Below are 20,273 nucleotides of genomic sequence, written 5' to 3' on the forward strand. Positions count from 1 at the left end.
TTCTCTAATAACTGAGGGCTCTCTCCATCCATTTTCTCCATCTTAGCCAGCAGCTTTCTTTATTTTCCTTTTTTGGGCTAACCCACCGGCCACCACCCCCGCCGCGTGTGTGCAACTCAAAATGTTCCGTTAGAATCCCAACATTACCAAGTTTCTATTTTCGAACAACAGGATAACGCGAAACGAATTTGAGAACACACACAAAAAGTCTGGCCGGTTAACTGAATTATCATGCTCATGTGATATTTTTTAAGTCCTATCTAATTTTCCTAGTCGGCCATTTTGATTTCCATGGCGACTGTCAACAAAAATATTATTAATCGATATACGCAACCACCTAGACGATACGATTAGTCTCAAACAGTAAAATTACGTCACCCTTTCTTTCCCAATACAAAATTATGTTCTAACCTAATCGAATCTGAAAATTTAGTCAGAGAAAATGTGTGTGTAGATAGAAAACTGAAAAGCCTCGAGGGCATTACGAATCCCATATGACCTTAGGTCATATTGTTTCTCCCCCCTCCTTTCTCCTCCTTTCCCCTTGTTTGACCCTATACGTACAGCATTACCACATAGGGTTAAAAAAGAGGGTGGGAGAGAAAAAAGGAGGAGACACACATGCTTTGGTAGGAGAAAGAAAGGGGGCGGTCCCTCCCCTTCCCCTTTTTTTAGAGCCATTACGAGGTCAAGCCTTCAGCTATGACCTCGAACAGTTCTCAACCCGTGTGCGTGTGCAACCTTTTTTCGTCAGTCGAACTTCGCCAACCGCTCAGGCTAGTCGCAATATTCGCGAACCTTGAAACAAACTTGAAAATATCATAATTTAATCAAAAACTGTTTCGACTATTTCAAAACTTGTTGGTTTTTGTTTCACTCTTCATTACGGAATACTATTCCCCACCCAAGGTAAGATGACTAATATACCTCGTGGTGGAATTGGAAGTTAATCGATTTGCGATTTAGGATTAAATCATGTCGAGCAGAGGAGAAGAAACTCAACACTGCGACGAAGAACGACCCCGGCCAGTTCGTTTCAGCATTTTTGGTCAAATTCAACAACAGCAACAACGAGCTTCATTATCTCATCATCACGTGTCCATTAAAGGTATAATTAGCATATTAACTTTAAATATGGATTGAATTACAATGAATCATTTTGATGCAGCCGAGAGTGGAGAATACATGGACGACCGTTACCATGACGACGAAGATGTTCATCCGGAATTGGAAGATGGTGAAGATCAGCCATTGGATTTTTCGGCCAAGAAACCTGAACCTAAAATCACGGCCAAAGTTGCCGTGAGGCCGAGCAATGGTCACGATCATCATCAGGTTCAACTTCATCACAGTCTACACGGGCATTTTCCGACGCCCAGCTGGGCAATGCCGGCCACCAGTCATTCGAGTGAGAGCGGAGTATCGGATTTGTGTTCTAATTCGCCTCAATCAGACAATGAACCGCCCATGGCACCTAAAAGTCCGCTCGGCGGATCTCCCCTTGCCCAACAACCGCGTGAAATCCAGCAACAGCCACAACAACCCAACCGGATGCCGCAAGTGACGTCTCCTTTACCCGCAGCTCTTAGCGCCATCTATGGGCCATTGGCGGCTCTGCAGAACAACAGGAACGCTGTCAACGGCGGAATCGATCCGGCTATTACAGCCGCAACTACCCAACTACTTTCCAATTTAGCCGCAGTCACTAATGGTGGAAAAGGTGGCAAAAATCCTCGACCATTCAAAGGTAATAACAATTTTAATTTTCCACCTTTGGAAATTTGTATTTTAATCATTATTTTATTTAAACAGCTTATCCGCGTGATCCAATGAGTCTACCGTTGGGTCTTTACGGCCTCCCTATGGCCGGGAATCACAATGCTGGCGAAGAAACTGTCATGACCCAAGCGTCTAATGACGCCTACGCTGAATTCCGTCGCCAAATGTTGTCGCAGGTCAACGCCACTAAGTCGAAACGCAAAAGCATCAATGAAAATGGCAATAGTCGTCCCAGCAGCGTCAATGGCGACAGCGATGATGGAACCGTTCATGGTAATTTACATATTCTTTTGTTGTGTCAAATAGGTATTTAATGGTCTACGTTTAATAGGTCACAATGGAAACGACAGCGACGTCCCTGAAGCGACTCACATTCGTGGAACTGTTTCAGTGACGGACATGCGGCTGATTAGCAACGACGATGATTCCGAGCATTCAGCCAACGATTCGATCCACGTACCTAGTGGAGGGATCAAATCTCCTGCTATTAATAACAACGTTGGAGATTTATCTTTATTGGGTACGTCACCCGGGGGAGGAGGAATGATGTCCGTTTCGGCTATGGCTGCCACCACTTCTGGCAATTCGTCGTCGAATGGCAGCGGAGGCAAGAAGCGAGGCCGTAACGGCGAAGAGATCAAAGACGAAGCCTATTGGGAGAGGCGAAGGAAAAATAATGAAGCTGCCAAGAGATCCCGTGACGCCCGACGTGCCAAAGAAGATGAAATCGCCATCCGGGCCGCCTTCCTCGAACAGGAGAACCTCAAGCTCCGCTTCGAATTGGCCAATCTCAAGAACGAAACAGCCAAATTGCGTTGTATGATTTACAACAGTTAGAAAAAACGCACACACATTTCTTCATTTATTAAATAGTATTTCGAAGCGGGAAATCACAATTCCTTTTTTTAAAAAAGAATAATACGTTATATCGGTTTGTAATTAAATACGGGATTTTGTACGCGCGAGGACAGCGTCTTAATAATTTATCGTGTCGTTTTTTTTCTTTCTTTCTCATTATTTCACTTTTCCACATACTTTTGATATGCTAATTAATATTCATGTCGCCCCTCGGCCAATCATAGTGCAAAGCCTTGATGAATTTAAACTTTAAATGATTCTCAGTATGTTGTGTGAGGAAAACCTTCGTTTATACGTAAAACAAAAGTTTCTCTTCCGGCGTGCAACCACGTACAATATCGTACATGAATTGTCTCCGTGTTTTTTTTCTTTTCTTTAAAAATTGTAATAACGTTTCATTCGTTTTCGGGGGAAATTCTTTACGCTTAATCACTGTCATTTCGTAATTATTTTACTCGCCCCTCCCCCTTTTGCCATGTCCCTTCCATCATCACCTCGTCTTCTCCTAATATTATAGAGAAATTATTAGCTTTAATTAAGAAACCACAAAATGAAAAAAAAAAAAAATTATAATTTTCCCGTGCTGCCCTTTCGAAAAGTTGCTGATCAATTGTAAAACCCCTTGTGTAATGAAAAATAATTGCTTTAATAAAAATTGCAAAATTTGTTATAAAAATTGAATGAACTCCATATCATCCTCAGCCAAAATGGCCCATTAGGAATCGCTTCTTGAATGCATATTATTTGATTGTCTTGATTCATTTGTTTTCACTTAACAGCGAAATTTAGACATGGAAAATGATAATTCATAAAACACTTTTGAGAAAGGATTCGTCGGACATCCGCTTAGTACGGCCATTGTTGATCCTTATCAGTTAAAGGGACGTAAATGACGCCCATCAAGGATTTATGCTCGAATGAGCCGTCCTTTCGTTTGTCGATTTGTTCCAGCGATTGGTTGCCGCCTTCAGGACCCACCGGAACGACTAGCCGACCGCCTAGTTTCAGTTGAGCCATCAACTGCCGATTTGGAAATGTTTTTGACGAAAAATCAATCGTTATTAACACTTGATTTGTTTGAATATTTATTTACACCCACCTCGTAAGGCAAAGTTGGAGCAGCAGCTCCAACGTGAATGGCGTCGAAAGGACCTTCTTCAGGGTAACCTTTGCGCCCATCTCCAACTGAATCACAATTATATTTATGTTTTTTTCTTGTACTGTTGAAATTTATGACTCTTTACCTAACAATTGAATACGTTTCGAGTGTAAAAGACTCAGCGCAACTTTATCTTTCTTGACGTTAGCCAGGGACTCATCTACAAGACCTTTTATATGGTCGATACCAGTCACCCGCCCTTTTTCGCCCATCTAAAAATGGAAACAGATGAATTGCTTGAATTGGAAAAGTCAATATATGATCTGCGATGAAATACCATCAGGGCCATGCAGACAGTGAGGTAACCAGATCCTGATCCAACATCAAGGGCTTTGGTTCCGTGCAGCAGATGATCTTTCAACGCTTCAAGAACCGCAGCATGCTGAAAAGCATCAGACAGTTAATTTTCATGAAAGGAATGATTGAAAGAGTTAAATATCACCATGTGAGGGGCACTGATTGTTGCTCCATATCCGATCCCCTGAGGGGCATCCATGTAAGGATTGTTTTGAGAATAATGCTGCCTGTCTACTAGATTCATTGCCGATTCCACTTCATGACTTTGGATGACACGATTACCTGTCAGCAATTAAAATAAGGTAATTATTATCCTATTTTTTCGTCAAATGAAACAAGAAATTACGCTTGAGTTGTGCAACCAAGTCATGATTGTTGACACCGTGGGATCTCCAGGCCATGGCTGAAAATTTTTGAATTCCGCTCCAATAACTAAGAAGAGAGACGGCAGTAATCAAAGTTCGTCTATTCTCCAAGCGCATCTAGATTATAACTGTGCCAACTACACACAATTACAACGATGAAAACCTCAAACGTTGCTGACACCTTGAAACGTCGACTGGTGACCTATTTGATAGGTTGATGAAACGTACGTACCACGAATGTTTTGATAATATTTTCCTCACGTACACACTTCGACTAAAAAAACTAAATATATTAAGCTCTTTGGCGTAATAAAATCCAATTAAAAGTAATACCCATGCAACTTCAAATGTAAACAAGCTAAAGCCACCTGGCGGCTAACTTATTAAACAACGAAATAAACATAAAACTGACATTAACACAAATCTTTTAATCTAAACAGTTTTAGAATGGCAATTTTATTTCAAATAAAAAGAGAAAACTTCCTTTCGCAATTTCAAATTTTCAATCAAGAGAATTATGATCTAAAACCTTATTCATTTAGATCGATAGTTTAAGCCACGTAATCGATTTCCAGAAGTTTCCCGTTCGTGAATCCCGAGAGACTTTCCCGAACGAAAGTAAAGGGATGTGCACCGTTTGTCTTATTCTCCCGTTGGGATGATGTGGGTGGAACTTAACAAAAAAAAAAAATAAATAAAATATTTCTCATTGTCGACAACGATATGTATAAGCCAAGGTATATAAACTGGAACCACTGCTGCAACGAAAGCGTTTGTTACCAAAAAGTTTCCAGTTGGTCGGCAGCGCGTAACCAGAACGGCACGCGCGCGAGTCGGTCTCTGTGAATTTTACTTGTGCCCGTCATACCATTCGCTTTGGGTGATGTGTTAACATGTCCCCGTGTGTCCGGTTCTAATTTGTTCCAACAACCACCCCCCAAAAAAGTAGCTGAGGAATTTTATTGATTGTGGAAGATCGCCAAGAATAGAAGAAGAACAAGAAAAATCGACTTGGATAGAAACCGATCATGCGCGGTTTTATTTACCCTCCTCGTCTGTGAGTGCTGGAGCAAAAGAAGATCTGACGGTCGGTGTGTGTATTGTGAATCGAGTGCCTATCGGATAAAGTGCTCGATCCGGTTACTTGCTGTGCTATTTACGTTGCAAGGTGTGGTCACGCCTGCCACACACTGCACATAGAATTCTCATTTAAGTTTTAAAAATAAGAATCAGGTGACAAGAGTCTTCGCTGCAGTGAACCTGTTCTTTTTTAATTCATATAGCTGACCGTGAGAACCAGTTCAACTCGTTGGGAACACCACCTGTGTCATCGGCCAGAGGCTCCCGGCTGTTTATCTTGACCGGACCAAAGTTTTCTCACCATTTTGAAATAAAACAATTCCACGCAATAATGGAGCGACGAAACAGCAAATCGGATCGGTCGGCCAAGTTACTTCAATCCATCCAGCAAGAAGAAATCGAGACATTCACTGGCATCTTATCGACAGCCACTCCGGATGAGGTTTTATTCTCTTCCTTATTTCCTTATGTGTGTGTTTTCTATTCGTCAGAAAAATTGTGTAGACTAAACACAATCATCGTATTACAGCTGACACGAAAGTTCAGTGTTTGAAAGACGAGTCGCACGAAATAGACCCCAAGGGTTCGTGTGTATATCCGGAGCTGGAAGAAAAAGAAAAAAATGGGCTTTCAAATAATTGGTCACGCGTGACTTGGTCAAAGGTTGAACGAGCAGAAAGTTCATCCAAATGAAAATGTAAAAAGTTTTTCTCCATTTTGTCGAAAAAAGATTTTCTTTCTTTTTCTGCATTTCATTTAAAGAAAAAAAGAGATTCCAAAAATGTTGATGATATCAGATCGAGGAAAAAGAAGAAGGGCGGATCTGATTAAATCTCCCAAATATGGCGGACCTTTAGTCAACGCCTTTTTCGCTATATTCGTTTATCCTCGTGAAAATATGTAGGTGGAACAAAAGCAGAATCGATAAAGTGCATCGTTAATAATAGACAGAGAGCTAGTATATATATGTAGAGTGCGACATGACCTCCATTTCCAACCTTATCACGCCCATATCCTGTCTGAATGGTTTAAATTTAACCCAAAAAAGGGGCCGGTTGAACTCTGGTGATGACAATTATTATTGTTGAATGACAAGCTTCGCATCTTCCGCCGCGATCTAATTTCCGAGGGCTTTTAGAGCTTGCGCAAACATATACACATTAAAACAGGCGGAGTAGTGTTTACATCAAAGGTAAATAAACTATGCGAGAGAGAGTCGATCCAGCATATGTTGTTCGGGTTCGAGAAACTCTCTCAACAGTTGATGAAATTATACCTATTTTTAGTGGGGAATGTTAAACTCACTTATACATTTTTTGCTCCGTCTGCATAACAGATGGTTTTCTTAGTGCCCTACCCTCTAGTCACGCTCACGCGGATATATTCCAGCCCCCCTGTAGAGCGTCTTTTATCCTACACTAGATCACGATTCAAATCAGGCAAAGTGCCCAATGGAATTCGAGTACAAAATGGCTTTTTTTTTGTCAGTATCACTCAATCATCGTATCTTTTTTTTTTAAATTCACGATCATGTAGATCAACAAAGTCCATGGATTCCCGCACGATATTACGTGTCTTCAGCTAGCCGTTCAAAAGGGACTGCTGGCGTTTGTGGAGCTTTTATTGGACGCCGGAGCGGAGGTGAATGATTTCAACACCAAGAGGAAACTCTCGTCTATCCATCTGGCGATGAAGAACAACCGACCAGAAAGCCTCGAGCTTCTTTTAAGATTCGGAGCTAATGTCAATCAGCGTGAAGGTGAGGGTCGTACACCTTTGCACATCCTCATAGGCCAATGGAATAAAAGCGGATTCGAAGAATTCCGATGGTCGTATTTCGATTTGCTGCTATCTCAACCGGCAATTGACATAAATATCCAAGATAATGGCGAAGCCACTCCGCTGGAACTTGCCGTTCACAAGAACTTGAACCAAGTGGTTAAGAAATTATTTCAGGCCGGCGCCGTCGTTAATCAACATGTCCGCCGAGCGATGGAAGTATGTACGCGTACAAGTTGCACAAGTATACATGTAATAAAACATTAATTAATTCACGAATTAATTACGTAGGAGAAAATGCCAGATTTACTGGCCGAGTATCCCGAAGATGAACGTGCAGCTAATAATAATCCCGACGAGATCAGCAGCGACTATTTAGAATCTGAAATTTGGAAAGCTCTGAGAAATAGTAACCAGGAGCGTTTTCAATCTCTTTTAGACACGGTTCAAGCAGGTATATTAAACTTACCAAAAGTCTGTAATTATCAATTGGATACGGGTCATAATGAGTCGGCAGACGATGTATAAAGTCAACTGCTTAAATTTAGCAATAGCCTGTCATTAGTGTGTCGTAATAACTTGAAAGCATATAAGACTCATTGCTTGTCATTTTCTCTTTTGTGATGTATTAAGTATTCATAATGAGTGTCTTGGGACCCAGCATGTAAAAGTTTAAATTTGAGGCCATTGTCAATTGAGAGGATATTGTTGGGGTTGCAGGTGGCGTGGGCACGAGTGTCAACTTGAGCACGTCAACATCAGATCACAATCCAACTCTTCTTCAATATGCGTAAGTTAATCATAAATGACGATTTAATCAATATGTATGTTTAATGGAGATGTATTTAGATGTAAATGGCAAATGCCTTGGGCAGTTTCTTCTCTACTGGCAGCGAGAGTTGATCCAAATCAAACCAGGTTTGATTTTGCAGCATTTAGTTATTTTGATCTGTATCAATCAATTCATTCTATCTCTATCGAAATCATGCATTTTTATTTAGCAACATGAGTTCCACTCCGGCTTTAATGGAAGCCGTCCTCAGGGTTAGTGATTATTTATACTCTGACGTAAAACAGTGTGACATGATTGAGATGAATCCTTTTTGTTTGACAGGGAAATGTTGAAATTGTCAGGATGTTGGTGTATCATCCTCACATTCTTCTAGACGCCGTCGATCACGTTCATACCGGTCAGACTGCACTGCACAAAATCGCTCAAAAACTGCACGACGCCAACAGCGCAGATGAAAAAGCTCGTTACGTTCAGTGCCTCCATATTCTGGTCTCGTCTTCCAGTATCCAGTCTCGTGACCCAGGCAGCAGTACTACTTTCTCATCGGTCAACGTCAATGCGCAAGACGCTTTTGGCAACACATCGCTCCATTATGCCGCCCTCTCTGGTATATACATCTAAAAACCCTATTAAGGATCATTAAGCTTCATCTTTATTGAGTCAAGCTCTGAACATAATGGACTCACATTGATTGCATTGGTCACGGTCTATTCAATAATACGAACCCTTTTTATCGATTGTATAGGAGTGGAGGAGGCAGTGCTGCAATTACTCAGCAGTGGGGCCAACCTGGGCATTAAAAACCATTTGGGAGAGACGGCCGTCAAGAGAATAATGCCGTCAACGTTGGAAACATTTCTCGATTCGTGTATTCGATCGAAAGACGGAGAAGATGTGTCATCACAAAACTTTAGCATCACTTTTGATTATTCGCTGCTGGCCCCTCCAAGGCCGATCCCTCATCCACCTCAACAGCTGCAACCGTCAGAAACGGGTATTACATTTTCCAACCACAATGATGCGGTTGAATCGATTAGCCTTCACAATTCACAAGGTAAAAAATATCTAGATTATTTATAAATTTTATTTTTTAAAGTTTTCGTAAATTGTAGATGAGGAAGAAAAGATTTTCCCAGAATGTGAAGCTCTTTGGCATTTGAGTACTTCAACCAAACACCAATATCTACTTAAACATCCATTAGTGACGAGTTTTCTCATGCTCAAGTGGCACAATATCAGCAAATTCTATTATATGAATCTCCTTGTTTACGTTTTGACTATGCTGGTCCTATCCACCTACATTTTATTGCTCCATTCCGGCTACGAACCGGAATCCCTTCGGGTAGAGATCTATCCTATTTTTTCAATTGTATTTATATTATTCACGGTGTATTTGTAATTCAAGATCCCGCTGGCAATTTTGTGGTACGTGCTCGGATTTTTCATCACTATCCTTCTAGTTCGAGAGTTTTTCCAACTAGGCATCGCTCCACTTCGCTATCTCTTCAGTCCGGAAAACTACGTTGAATTGGTTATGATGGGATGCACCGTTGCGGTGCTGGCCCATTGGGACGATCCTGATCCCTGGCGCCACGTCTCCGCTATCGCCATATTGTTGGCATGGACTGAAGGATTACTTCTACTCGGTCGCCACCCACAGCTCTCCATTTTCGTCACCATGTTCACCACCGTATCGCTAACTTTTCTGCGTTTGCTCCTCTGGTATTCCGTCCTATTGATCGGCTTCGGTTTGAGCTTCTTCATCGTCTTTGGTGGCGAGAATAAAGCGGAAGATGGCAAAGAAGCTAAAGAATCAGCTTTTACCAATATTCCGGTATCACTGCTGAAAGTGGTAGCCATGATGTCGGGTGAACTGGAATACGGCGATTTACCTTTTGATGCCAGTCCGTTCGTCAGTCGATTCATCTTTTTGGCTTTCCTCTTTCTCATTACGATTGTCCTGTTGAATCTGCTTAACGGTATGGCCGTATCAGATACCCAATCTATACAGAGCAAGGTATGTACTCTGCCAGTCATTTGCCTTATTAAATTTGTGTCAAGTTAATGAATTCATTGTTGTTTTCAGGCTGAGACTATCGGTTACGTCTCAAGAGTGGAATTAATTTCCTATCTGGAATCGATGTTGTTAGGCGATCCTTTTCATTTCCTGGTCGACTGGCCGCCTTTTGCCTTTATCCGTCGACATTGTCCGTCCTTTAGTCCATTGTCCAGTCTCATGCGCGGTAAATCGCTGCGTCGCTTCATACGAGCTGAAAGTGCAGTCTTATTCTATCGATGTCTTCCTAATAAGACATTTACTGTCTATCCGCGCCGCAACAACATTAATCAGATCTCCCCCATCAATAATCCTAACGAGGTAAGATCTTTCCTTAATAATCACATTGATTAGATGATGATGACGAATGGTTTATTGCATTTAGCAAATGAGAACATTCCGATTGGACGAGGATATTATACTAAATGCCTGTCAGAGAGTGCAAGAGAACAAACAACAGCGTTCCCTGCAAGAAAGCAACGCGCAAATTCTATCTGAAGTAGAAAGATTGCACTCGGCTCTACAGCTCTTGCAAAATCAGCAATCGAAACTCTTCCAAATGCTTCAGAATGGCAGTCAACAGTCGTGAATTAACGCTCTATTAGTGGCTTGACTGCTTGATTGTGTTCCGACTATTACGCACTATACTGCCTATATACTTTTAAGCTATAGAATTGCCTTTCTTGTTTCACATTTAATATTTTTGCAGACCAAAGGTGTTGAATAATACTGGAACAAAATGTATTGTTATTGCTCTGCGAGTTTATACGAAAACATGAAGACTTCAATGTGTTTGGCTTGAAAAAATATTTCACTTTGCGAAATAATAAACTAAAAAAAATATTTCAAATATTGGAGGTACAAAAATATGGAGAAAAACGTTTCACAAGGTTTTATGGCTTGGCAAAAATGACTGGCTCCAAATGAATCACATTCATATTTTTCGTTCCATTAACTCGGTGCTCAATCTGAATTCCAATCTCGTAGAACTCGAACCAAAAACGATTCTTCAATTCCATCTTGTCTTCGTCCGACATCGAAATAAAGAGCTCCGGCTGTGGAAAACAAATAAATTATTCAATTGCCAAGTTAAGTACCAAAGTTCCTTGACTTTATACCGTAACTTGGCCGAGTATTTGAACAGCAAAGTCGCCAGAAATGCGCAACCATTTCATCGATCCGGTCGAGTCGCCAATGGAAATGTTGAAATCAAAGTAAAGCTGGTCGTTGGATTCTTTATTGCGACATGTTTCGTTGACGCACATTGGGACCGACTTGAAATCCAGATCAAGAAATCCACTGCGTCTTCCGCAATGCCCACTGCAGTAACATAAATACTTGATCAGCTAAAAGGATCAATATGGAAGAAAGGGAGAAGATGTCGTTACCATTTGACGCTGATTGCTCGATCCAAATTAAATGTCATAATCATGACATGATGAAGAACAGCTTGCTCACGACCACCGGGACTAATTCGACTAATAAAATCACCCAGAGCAGCAACATTTCCTTGTTTGATAGCCTTGTTACCTTAAAACATAATGTGGTATGAAATTTTAATTACTAGAACATTAGTTTATGAATTTGATTTTACGGAAGAATTGTTCTGGCTGGATTTGCTGGAGGAAAGCGTTCATCAGTTCGTCCGGATTGAGCTCAGTTGCATAGTTAGCCAATTGATAACCCTCTTCCGTATTTGGATCGATCGTGAGGATAGTGCGGGATGTTGTGGCTAAAAACTTGCGGTTCGTGTTCTTGTCCACTTGCAGTTTCACGTTGGTCAGTTGCATAACTTGGACGATAAAGCAAAGATATAATTTTCTTATTTCAGTAAGTATTATTACATCATTACCGGTAGCAAAGGGTTTCCATTCCATCGTAAACACTTGACAAACAGAATCCCATAGTACCAATGTTATGAACATTTCTTTATCTGATTGATCGAGGAATTTAACCTCCTGGCGGCGGGCTTTGCGATCATTGACCTTGAAATCCAAAATTGGACCCACCTATGCAGGCAAACAAAATTTTAGACAAACAAAACCAAAATATTGTAAATTAACTTCATACTTCAGCTACTACAGCAGTGAGGATAACGAAATCGCCTTCTGAACGTTTAGTATCAAGCATCAAATCTCTTATCGACACCTTTTTCGATTGTTCTCTCAATGTTGGGGGAGTGTGGAAAGAATTTTCGAGTGCGTTGGTGATGGTGTAGTTGTAATCGTCACCGTAAGTGTCAATCGACGATGAATATTGTAGATCCAAATGAAGTTGGTGTTCGCTGAATCAAATTTCAAAATGTCAGACTTATTTTAACAACCTTGGAAACGAAAAACAAACCTGGTAACTTCGGGTAGAAAGGCCATGTTTTTCATCTCGCTGACAACTACTCGTGGGTTCGATATTTCGACTGTCGAAAAACAAACGTTTCTCAAAGTTTTCTTTAATTTTAGGATTACTTAAGTGTGTTACCGTGAGCACCGATGAAGCACAGGTCAGACAATGGCGTCACGTAATCGACAGTGCCCCAGCAACTCACGTTTATTGAGTCTTGATTTTCGTCGCAGATGGTAAAGTTGAAAACGTATCTCTTCGTGGCTACAGTTGTGGCTGTGATCAAAAGTAATTTGGAATCAGGTTTTAGCCTCACGAAAATATGAGTAAAGAATTCAAAGAAAGTCAATTACCATATTTAGTTGGAGTTGCTTTAGGTCTTTCAGCGAACACAATGACTCCGATCACCGAAATTCTGGAAGAAGTCAAATCTGTCTGAAGAGCAGAAATGAGTGTATGTTCTTCCATTCTAGCTTAATATAAAGCACCAAATGTTGTCAAACAACAACTTCTATTGTATAACAAGGTAATCAAGCTTATTCAAACTCAGTAAATTGCTGTAAAACTTCCACACTGAAAGCTAGATCTGTGACCGTCTGTGTCTGAAAATGAATGGAAAGTCAAGAGAATGGAGACGAACAAGAAATTCGAATCGAATAGAACACCAGATTCCAGATAGAACCGCCAGTACAACGTTGCTCAAATATTTTTGTCAAATTATTATGAATTTCAATCTTTAATTTGTCTCTTTAACAAGTTTACGTAGTTTTTTTATAATAGGGATTTCAAATTAATATTGAATAATCGAATGAAAGATTCATTTTCACGACATATACTGCTGGGTTGCCGCCATCACAGACAGAAGGCTGTCTGTTTACATGTGGTCAGCGTGAAGTTGTGAATTACCTGTCCAAAAACTTTGGATTATGGCTTTCAAACTTTCTGTAGCTAATGAAGCTACTAAGAAATCACTGATCTCACAATGTAGAAGAATTTCTAGCTATTTTCAACCGAGTGAAAGTGAATATGAAAGTAAGCCTGTTTATCCACCGATTTTGGATTTGAGTTATGAGGCTCGTAAAGAAAGAAAAATTGAAGAGATAGCCCAGAATATTACAAAATTAGGTACAGTCGAAGAAAAACTAATTGAGCTAAATGCACCCAAATATTATGGATGGTGGGCTCTTAATTTGTATGAACGGGTTATTTCGTACAATGCCCTTCCTTTCACTCAATTCGCAACAAGGACTTGTCTTGTCAATGAACTTCCTTCAATCTACAATGATGTAGATGAAATCGCTTTAAAGTCACTTCCTAATATTAAAGACAAACTCAATGACTTACTTCTTCAGGAGTTTGAGTATGTCTCACCAAGGTATATAACTTTAAACAATTTCATATAAAATTAAGTTGTACATTTGAAGTAATGAAATCTAATAGAACCAACCGAAAAGGAGAGACCAAATCAGAAGCAACAGAGTCAGATAGACGTTCAAGGAATTTCATCCCTTTGCTAAACAGATTACTAGTCAATCAACTTAGCCAACACAATGAAGATCTTCAAACAACTGAAGTTGATTATGAACCAAGATTGGAAGCCTTTTGGTCATTGGGAGGAATTGAGCCAGGCAAAGTTTTGAAAAATATTCGTGAAAAGAATGAAAAATTCTATAAGGGCAAAGCTGATGATCCCATTGACAGGTGCTGAAACTAACTCAAATCAATATATTAACAATTGCTTAACATTCATTTTGGTAGACCCATTCAATATTATGGAAGTCCTCGCTTGAGTTTGAGACATAACAAACCACTTCCTCAACTACTTGATAGAAATAGTGGCCTTAGTGTGGAAGGTGCCGTTCCCAGCTGGAATCTCGACCCACGCGTTATGGGATACAAATACAAATATTGTCGTGCCGTTAATGTACCAGGTATCCAGTATTTCATGTGAGATAGTTTAATTTAAATCTTAACAATCCAATCCCCATAGGGTTCTGGCCTGGTACTGAAACTCAACACGGATACATGTCCTATTTGTCCCGTGGTTACTTGAAGAGACGCGACGAGGAATTGTCCATGTCCGATCATCAAGATGCTTTGCACGTTCAGGCTATTCTTCATTCCTTTGCTTGGACCTTGTCACAAGCATGCTACTTGGGTAGGCTATCGTATTGCGTGAAGCTGTATTTATTAGCAATTTTTAATGTACTGTATTGCATTTTGGGTAGGTTTTGGGCCATATACTGAACTCACGTATCCGCTGAGCACACAGACCATCATTACCGATGGGCAAAACTATTCGTTTTCTGCGTATCAGCTGAATACTTGCGCGCTTTATAACAAGCATTCTGGAGACGCCAATCCCCACCGAAATGTTTGCTTTAGCACTGACGAAATGAAGTTATATGACATTATAGAAGATGGACAAGTCAAAGGTATTAACGTGGAAATGGAAGGGTTTTCTTTATAACACATTTCCTTTTTCTAAAATGTAGGTTTCAATGACGACGTTCTTAAATCTTTGATCAAGTTCTACCTGATTAAACCGACTGAACCCCAGGTGAACATGCGACCATATTTGAGCCCCGAGTTGTACATAGGAAATGTCAGCGATACTGAAAGGCGTCAGAAGACAGAAAAAAATTTTAAGTTTTTGGTCTCTAATCGACCCAACCATATCCTCAAGGACGAAATTTATCAATGGGAGAAAATTTACAAAGTAATTCTTAACGAAGGAAGCCTTTTTTTATTGCTTTCAGAATACGTTCTAATTATTTATCTTTTTTTTTTTAAAGATTGATCATGATACGAGACCAATGGAGAAGAAAATTCGATTCTTTGAAACTGGAGATCCTGCTCCAGGAATGAAACGATTGGACGATTTCAATCCAAAATATGTGCCCAAGCATTTGCAAAATCCACCCAAAAGATCCCGTCGTGGAAGATTGCCCGTTCAACCCTCCATTAAACTCTAGTTCACATATTTATCTTTCTGGAATACTGCAACAGATTGGTATAACAAATCAGCAAAAAATCTGGCCGGTTTGTTAAGATTTACCTAATAAAGACATTTCCTTAGAACAACACCATGTATTTAAATAGATGTATTAACAGTGGGCGATGATTATATTAAGCGTGAAGTTGATTAATAATTATTGGAAATGGACACTTTGGCTAATTTTTCCAGGGCTTCATAGATCCGCGTGGTTTCGGCATTTTGCTTTTGCTCGTTTTCTTCTCTTGCAGAAACTGATTTGTTTGATTTCCCAACATTCTTCCCCAGTGAATCCCATACCACTAAAAAGATGAGATTGATCTTTGTTTAAAATTTACTTGTGATTAATTTAAATTTATTTAGACTTACTTGCTAAAAATTGGAGGATAGTAGCCATGAAGAAGGTGATACCGAGGATACCCATGTAGTTTCCGAGATTATCCCAATATGAGCCATTTTCTTCCAATTTTCTTTCAGTTTCGCTAAGAGCTGAATCCATTTTGTCTCCCAGTTGGAGAAGTCCACAGTTTTGAAGGTAAAAATTATTTCTATTTGTAGTCGTGAAGATGGTCGATTGAGACTGACAAAGCTGAGATTGATTCCCTTCGCTTTGGATGTCTGAAATGGAATGCCTAGCTTCACCGCTTGTCGCAGCGGTGTTGATTACCCAAGTCTGGGTGAATAGTTTTCCGGTTTGAGGAAGGACCGGAAATATTCAGCTTCTCCTAATCACGTATTCTAAATGATCTTCGGGTCAGTAAGCTCTCTGTGGGTTCTATTAGGATGCAACTCGTGTCTTCTTTCATCGTTGCACAGATAACGGCGCTCTACAATGACGTAAATAACCTAGTGACATTCGACCGACAGCAAATTTCCGGGATGCAGTTTCAAAAATATCTGAAAATCCCTTTAACGGTTTATTATTTTTGCTTGTTTTCTGCGCAGGTTTGAAATAACCTTTTTTACGTATATTGTGATTGTTAAACATTCCCAGATTCATCATAATAGGAATCTCTACTTCGGCAAAGAAGGTAACTTCCATTTTATCACAGAGAAATAATCAAATCCGATTTCATAATAGATATTTGCTTATCAGATGTATTGAAGGCCCAGCCAAATCATGAAACAGCTAATATTGTATAAGGTGATCTAACTCTAGTATTTTGTAAATCAAACAAATAAGTTAATCATTACTTATTTTTTGGAAATTTTTAGAGAGTTGCAGTTCTATGTGCACTGTTAAGACGTGTTCCATAAGGTATGGAACTATTTGTATCGGCTGCATCCGTAAGAGCTGATTCCTCCATGATACTGTATTGAGGGCCTCCTTCTTCATCCATTTCGAATTCTTCTTCCGCATTCGTTGTGACAACAGGCGATGTTGCAGTCGTTGGAGTAATCTGAGAGCTACTATCTTCGGTCACAGAAAGGCTTTCCTCTAAGGGCTGTGAATCTTCAAGACGTGAGCCTCTAGGTGGAAGACGTGGAGGAGAAGGAGCAGATGGAGGTGGAAGATAAGGAGCAGGACCAGGTGGAGGAGGAAGAGGAGCGGATGGAGGAGCAGGTGGAGGAAAAGGAGCGGATGGAGGAGCCGGAGGAGAAGGCTCCACGCCGAATGTAGGTACATTCCCAATAGATTCTGGCATTTGTGGGGCTTGACTGTTATCGGGTGAGGGTTCAAAAGGTATAGGATCAACTGGAGAAGGGAATATTGGCAAAAAACCGTTTGTTTGAATTGAAATGAAGGTGGGTGGTGGTACTACAGGAGTGGAATCATCAACTGGCGCAGAATCTGAAATTTGAGGTGGCAGAGAATCCGATTGGGAAACGGAAGGTCCATTCCATTGTTGAGCGGTTTGTGTAGGACTATCTTCGATTTCACGAGGTGAATGGGGAGATGAGAACATCGGGGAGGGGAAATTATTGGTTGGAAAGTATTGTGCAGGCGGTAAGACATCAACTTGAGCGGGCACGGGAGGCGGAACAGGTGCTGGTTCAGGAGCTGGAGCGTAAACTGGGGCTGATTGAGGCGTTGGTGCCAAATCTTGGGGAGGAGGAGCATAAGCAGGAAACTCTGCTGGAGAAGGAGCATAAGCTGGAGCTGGATCGTAAGCTGGAGGAGGAGCATAAGCTGGAGCTGGATCGTAAGCTGGAGGAGGAGCATAAGCTGGAGCTGGATCGTAAGCTGGAGGAGGAGCATATGCTGGAGCAGGCTCGTAAGCTGGGGCAGGGGCATATGCTGGAATAGGATCGTAAGCTGGGGCAGGGGCATGTGCTGGAGCAGGATCGTAAGCTGGGGCAGGGGCATATGCTGGAGCAGGATCGTAAGCTGGGGCAGGGGCATATGCTGGAGCAGGATCGTAACTTGGTTGTGGAGCATATTCTTGTGGATAAGTGTAGGAAGATTGGTATACGGGTTGGGCATAGTACTGCTGCTGCATGGGCCTCTTCTTCTTCTTTAATTTCTTTGGCTTGGGATGCAATAAGCTATTCAAATTCTTCAAACCTACCAGCCTCGTCAGTCCTTTCATGGCTTGAGCTTGCATTTCTTTAATGCCTTTACCTCCCTTTGCAAAACCACCAAATCCTTTTTCCGGTTTCTGATGCGGTGGAATATTGTAGTCGGAAGAATAAGATGGAGCATTGTAGGATCCGTAGGAAGGAGCTGGTGGGGTGGGAGGAGCAGGGATAGGCGCATTTCCCTTCGAATCTTTCCAATCAAGTTCGCCGTGTTCCTTTTTATACTTTAGATTTTCTGAAATTTAAGTTGATGTATTAGTCACAACTTGGTATTGGAAAACAGGGTAAAAATAGATCATACTTCCAATTAGTGTCCAAATAACCCCAGCAAGCGATCCAACAGATCCCAAAGTGAGGCCGAGTCCGGAAGGTAATCCCATTTCCCACCTGTTAGTAAGTGGACCTAATAAACGGCTCTCTTTGCTGTTAAGGCGACCCATTTTTTCGGCTGTTTCAGCCGTGACTTCGCGTTTAACCTTTGCTCCAGCAATCTGAAATAATGTCATTATTTTTTCCACATTTAAATTTAAATTGTACTATAAAGTTTACGTACTTCTCTGGTGAATTTTGGTTTTATGTTTAAGGTAACCGAGCCCAAGTCTGAATTATCTTTAGTGACGTTAAATGTAAACGGTAAAAGTGAGCTGAAAGAGGCTGGAAAAGTAATTGGAAGACTAAACCATCTTGCTTCGGTATTAATGACGGCCAATGCCGTCAAAACCAAAAGAATTCGTGCAAGCTGCATCGATGAAATCTCACTATCTTGTAGCTGAAAAAGATAGCTGGATTTGAATAAAGCCTCAGAACACTTTTCCTGAAGACGAGAACTGAAAAATCGCCACTGGATGTATCACACGTCTGTCAACGTCTACTTGTATGACTGGATTGGGTTTAGCTTATGGAATCGGAAACCTATAGGCCGACACAAGGATGTAAGAATGGAGGTCATCCAAACACTATTCATATTCAGTTCAAGCTTATCCTAAAAATCTTCCGGTGCGCGGATTGAAATGATATCGTCAAATGCTCGTCACGTAGTCGGTAACGGTAAGTAAGGAGGTTTTCTCCTACTCATAGCGAGACGTCCTTAATTAAAGCATTAGGAGAAACTAGCACATCGCTTTCATTTCAGGATGTTATCGGAGAAATTTACAGCTGAGAGTGTTAGTGACCTAGTAACCAAAAAGATCCTGCAAGTCTGCAAAGGACTGGTCAATAACAAACAAAATAACTTGCATTAGGGTGTGTCGTAACAGCGTCATTTTTATTTGCTATGTATAATCTACAGCCATCAAGATGTTGATAATTGAAATTCAATTTTCCATTTCTGTTACCATACTATTAAACAATGTTTTACCATACTAACAAACAATTTACTTTAGAAGTTTGAATAGCTTGGGGGCAAACTGAAATAGAAAAAAGAATATTAGAAAGTTTGGCTTAAACTAATTGTAAAAGTTTAAATAGTAAAAATCAAAAATATAACATACACAGTGGTCAACACAGTGGAGAAAATCTGATTGTTCCTCTACACAGGTCTCGGTTGTGGCAGATTTGCTGGATACTCGTTCATTGCAAGCATTGAACTTTTCCAACAGGGCAGCACATTCCTTAGTTTGGGTGCACTTTTCCCTGATTTCTACTGCTGGATCCTGTGAATCAAAAAACACCATGAAACTTAAGGTAAGAATAGTTAAAAGTAGGAATATCCTTACCACCAACTCGGGAGCTTCCTGAAAAAGCAAGAGAAGAACTAATTATTAAGGAGATCTTGAGATTTTGCACATTTCATAGTAATAAGTAATGATGAATATGATTGTAACGATACCTCACGACTTTTCTTTTACATGTTAAAAAAGTAAATCGAAAATTTGTGATACGTGCACAAAAAACTACATGCATACCTCCTCTACTTCTACCGGCTCGGATGCTGCTTCCTAGGTAAAATACATTCACAAAATAAGTTATTGAAAGAAAGAAACTATACTAACTAATAAGCTACTGCATTCCAACTCTTCATACATAAATTTGAGAAAAATAATTAATTTTAATAAATTTTTACTTGTTCGGACATGATGAGATAATATGCACTGGAAACAGAGGAGAGGAATACGGAAGACGGCCACACGACTCGGAAAATGAATTTATGAGCAGAGCATAGTAACGAAGATAGCAAAGACAAGGCCCAAGGCCGACCAACAATCCGTCCGCACCACCTGAACGTTAACATTTTTAGTTCATAGATGGCGCAAAAT

General features: G+C 40.5%; 7 protein-coding genes across 14 annotated transcripts; 3 read left to right on the forward strand and 4 right to left on the reverse strand.

The window, feature by feature from the left end:
• Positions 1–742: 742 nt before the first annotated feature.
• On the forward strand, positions 743–2,781 carry LOC124349672 (protein giant-like). Its single transcript, XM_046800449.1, has 5 exons — positions 743–909; positions 967–1,108; positions 1,169–1,747; positions 1,813–2,052; positions 2,111–2,781. Exons 2-5 carry the CDS (start codon positions 976–978, stop codon positions 2,614–2,616), a joined length of 1,458 nt encoding a protein of 485 aa, XP_046656405.1. The 5' UTR covers positions 743–909; positions 967–975; the 3' UTR covers positions 2,617–2,781.
• Positions 2,782–3,352: 571 nt separating this feature from the next.
• On the reverse strand, positions 3,353–4,846 carry LOC124349945 (protein-L-isoaspartate(D-aspartate) O-methyltransferase-like). Of its 6 annotated transcripts, none has more exons than XM_046800897.1 (7): positions 4,691–4,846; positions 4,440–4,525; positions 4,239–4,375; positions 4,074–4,178; positions 3,882–4,008; positions 3,737–3,822; positions 3,353–3,657 (listed from the first exon to the last, which is right to left on the reverse strand). In XM_046800897.1, exons 2-7 carry the CDS (start codon positions 4,492–4,494, stop codon positions 3,484–3,486), a joined length of 684 nt encoding a protein of 227 aa, XP_046656853.1. In that variant the 5' UTR covers positions 4,495–4,525; positions 4,691–4,846; the 3' UTR covers positions 3,353–3,483. The 6 variants fall into 6 exon arrangements, with proteins under 6 accessions (XP_046656853.1, XP_046656857.1, XP_046656855.1 ...); XM_046800901.1 differs by having other exon boundaries at positions 4,640–4,839; XM_046800899.1 differs by having other exon boundaries at positions 4,622–4,839.
• A 273-nt stretch (positions 4,847–5,119) lies between these two features.
• LOC124349440 (transient receptor potential cation channel protein painless-like) lies at positions 5,120–11,033 on the forward strand. The gene is made up of 13 exons (XM_046800042.1): positions 5,120–5,626; positions 5,742–5,980; positions 7,075–7,536; positions 7,609–7,771; positions 8,038–8,107; positions 8,167–8,235; positions 8,319–8,361; positions 8,432–8,717; positions 8,856–9,164; positions 9,223–9,452; positions 9,516–10,127; positions 10,197–10,487; positions 10,552–11,033. The coding sequence occupies exons 2-13, from the start codon at positions 5,870–5,872 to the stop codon at positions 10,753–10,755; spliced, it is 2,850 nt and encodes a 949-aa protein (XP_046655998.1). The 5' UTR covers positions 5,120–5,626; positions 5,742–5,869; the 3' UTR covers positions 10,756–11,033.
• A 26-nt stretch (positions 11,034–11,059) lies between these two features.
• On the reverse strand, positions 11,060–13,145 carry LOC124349683 (meiosis-specific with OB domain-containing protein-like). The gene is made up of 9 exons (XM_046800473.1): positions 12,857–13,145; positions 12,642–12,779; positions 12,510–12,579; positions 12,237–12,450; positions 12,019–12,175; positions 11,761–11,958; positions 11,555–11,696; positions 11,285–11,486; positions 11,060–11,221 (listed from the first exon to the last, which is right to left on the reverse strand). The coding sequence occupies exons 1-9, from the start codon at positions 12,969–12,971 to the stop codon at positions 11,060–11,062; spliced, it is 1,398 nt and encodes a 465-aa protein (XP_046656429.1). The 5' UTR covers positions 12,972–13,145.
• A 207-nt stretch (positions 13,146–13,352) lies between these two features.
• LOC124349596 (28S ribosomal protein S30, mitochondrial-like) lies at positions 13,353–15,587 on the forward strand. Its single transcript, XM_046800337.1, has 7 exons — positions 13,353–13,878; positions 13,944–14,204; positions 14,262–14,434; positions 14,494–14,661; positions 14,732–14,938; positions 14,999–15,222; positions 15,299–15,587. The coding sequence occupies exons 1-7, from the start codon at positions 13,430–13,432 to the stop codon at positions 15,476–15,478; spliced, it is 1,662 nt and encodes a 553-aa protein (XP_046656293.1). The 5' UTR covers positions 13,353–13,429; the 3' UTR covers positions 15,479–15,587.
• A 996-nt stretch (positions 15,588–16,583) lies between these two features.
• Positions 16,584–18,990, reverse strand: LOC124349529 (extensin-like). Of its 2 annotated transcripts, XM_046800211.1 has the most exons (4): positions 18,572–18,989; positions 18,320–18,509; positions 17,843–18,253; positions 16,584–17,770 (listed from the first exon to the last, which is right to left on the reverse strand). In XM_046800211.1, the coding sequence occupies exons 1-4, from the start codon at positions 18,761–18,763 to the stop codon at positions 16,710–16,712; spliced, it is 1,854 nt and encodes a 617-aa protein (XP_046656167.1). In that variant the 5' UTR covers positions 18,764–18,989; the 3' UTR covers positions 16,584–16,709. The 2 variants fall into 2 exon arrangements, with proteins under 2 accessions (XP_046656167.1, XP_046656166.1); XM_046800210.1 differs by having other exon boundaries at positions 16,584–18,253; positions 18,572–18,990.
• Positions 18,991–19,255: 265 nt separating this feature from the next.
• LOC124350136 (cytochrome b-c1 complex subunit 6, mitochondrial-like) lies at positions 19,256–20,219 on the reverse strand. 2 transcript variants are annotated; one of them, XM_046801157.1, is made up of 5 exons: positions 20,081–20,214; positions 19,923–19,955; positions 19,734–19,751; positions 19,509–19,670; positions 19,256–19,424 (listed from the first exon to the last, which is right to left on the reverse strand). In XM_046801157.1, exons 1-5 carry the CDS (start codon positions 20,090–20,092, stop codon positions 19,392–19,394), a joined length of 258 nt encoding a protein of 85 aa, XP_046657113.1. In that variant the 5' UTR covers positions 20,093–20,214; the 3' UTR covers positions 19,256–19,391. The 2 variants fall into 2 exon arrangements, with proteins under 2 accessions (XP_046657113.1, XP_046657114.1); XM_046801158.1 differs by lacking the exon at positions 19,923–19,955 and having other exon boundaries at positions 20,081–20,219.
• Between the last annotated feature and the right edge of the window lie 54 nt (positions 20,220–20,273).

Source organism: Daphnia pulicaria, chromosome 7, assembly GCF_021234035.1.
Source record: "Daphnia pulicaria isolate SC F1-1A chromosome 7, SC_F0-13Bv2, whole genome shotgun sequence".
NCBI lineage: Eukaryota > Metazoa > Arthropoda > Branchiopoda > Diplostraca > Daphniidae > Daphnia > Daphnia pulicaria.

Coding starts and splice junctions, on each gene's coding strand:
- LOC124349672 (XM_046800449.1), top strand. CDS start 976: ATGTCGAGCAGAGGAGAAGAAACTCAACACTGCGACGAAGAACGACCC. Junction 1,109..1,168: donor TCATCACGTGTCCATTAAAG/GTATAATTAGCA, acceptor ATTTTGATGCAG/CCGAGAGTGGAGAATACATG. Junction 2,053..2,110: donor CGATGATGGAACCGTTCATG/GTAATTTACATA, acceptor TACGTTTAATAG/GTCACAATGGAAACGACAGC.
- LOC124349945 (XM_046800896.1), bottom strand. CDS start 4,575: ATGCGCTTGGAGAATAGACGAACTTTGATTACTGCCGTCTCTCTTCTT. Junction 4,179..4,238: donor CAATCAGTGCCCCTCACATG/GTGATATTTAAC, acceptor GATGCTTTTCAG/CATGCTGCGGTTCTTGAAGC. Junction 3,658..3,736: donor CTCCAACTTTGCCTTACGAG/GTGGGTGTAAAT, acceptor CCAAATCGGCAG/TTGATGGCTCAACTGAAACT.
- LOC124349440 (XM_046800042.1), top strand. CDS start 5,870: ATGGAGCGACGAAACAGCAAATCGGATCGGTCGGCCAAGTTACTTCAA. Junction 9,165..9,222: donor TAGCCTTCACAATTCACAAG/GTAAAAAATATC, acceptor CGTAAATTGTAG/ATGAGGAAGAAAAGATTTTC. Junction 10,488..10,551: donor CCATCAATAATCCTAACGAG/GTAAGATCTTTC, acceptor TATTGCATTTAG/CAAATGAGAACATTCCGATT.
- LOC124349683 (XM_046800473.1), bottom strand. CDS start 12,971: ATGGAAGAACATACACTCATTTCTGCTCTTCAGACAGATTTGACTTCT. Junction 11,959..12,018: donor ATGGAAACCCTTTGCTACCG/GTAATGATGTAA, acceptor TTATCGTCCAAG/TTATGCAACTGACCAACGTG. Junction 11,697..11,760: donor CCAGCCAGAACAATTCTTCC/GTAAAATCAAAT, acceptor TTATGTTTTAAG/GTAACAAGGCTATCAAACAA.
- LOC124349596 (XM_046800337.1), top strand. CDS start 13,430: ATGGCTTTCAAACTTTCTGTAGCTAATGAAGCTACTAAGAAATCACTG. Junction 14,435..14,493: donor TCGTGCCGTTAATGTACCAG/GTATCCAGTATT, acceptor CAATCCCCATAG/GGTTCTGGCCTGGTACTGAA. Junction 14,662..14,731: donor GTCACAAGCATGCTACTTGG/GTAGGCTATCGT, acceptor CATTTTGGGTAG/GTTTTGGGCCATATACTGAA.
- LOC124349529 (XM_046800210.1), bottom strand. CDS start 18,763: ATGCAGCTTGCACGAATTCTTTTGGTTTTGACGGCATTGGCCGTCATT. Junction 18,510..18,571: donor AACCAAAATTCACCAGAGAA/GTACGTAAACTT, acceptor ACATTATTTCAG/ATTGCTGGAGCAAAGGTTAA. Junction 18,254..18,319: donor TATTTGGACACTAATTGGAA/GTATGATCTATT, acceptor CTTAAATTTCAG/AAAATCTAAAGTATAAAAAG.
- LOC124350136 (XM_046801157.1), bottom strand. Junction 19,425..19,508: donor TCCACTGTGTTGACCACTGT/GTATGTTATATT, acceptor TTTCTATTTCAG/TTTGCCCCCAAGCTATTCAA.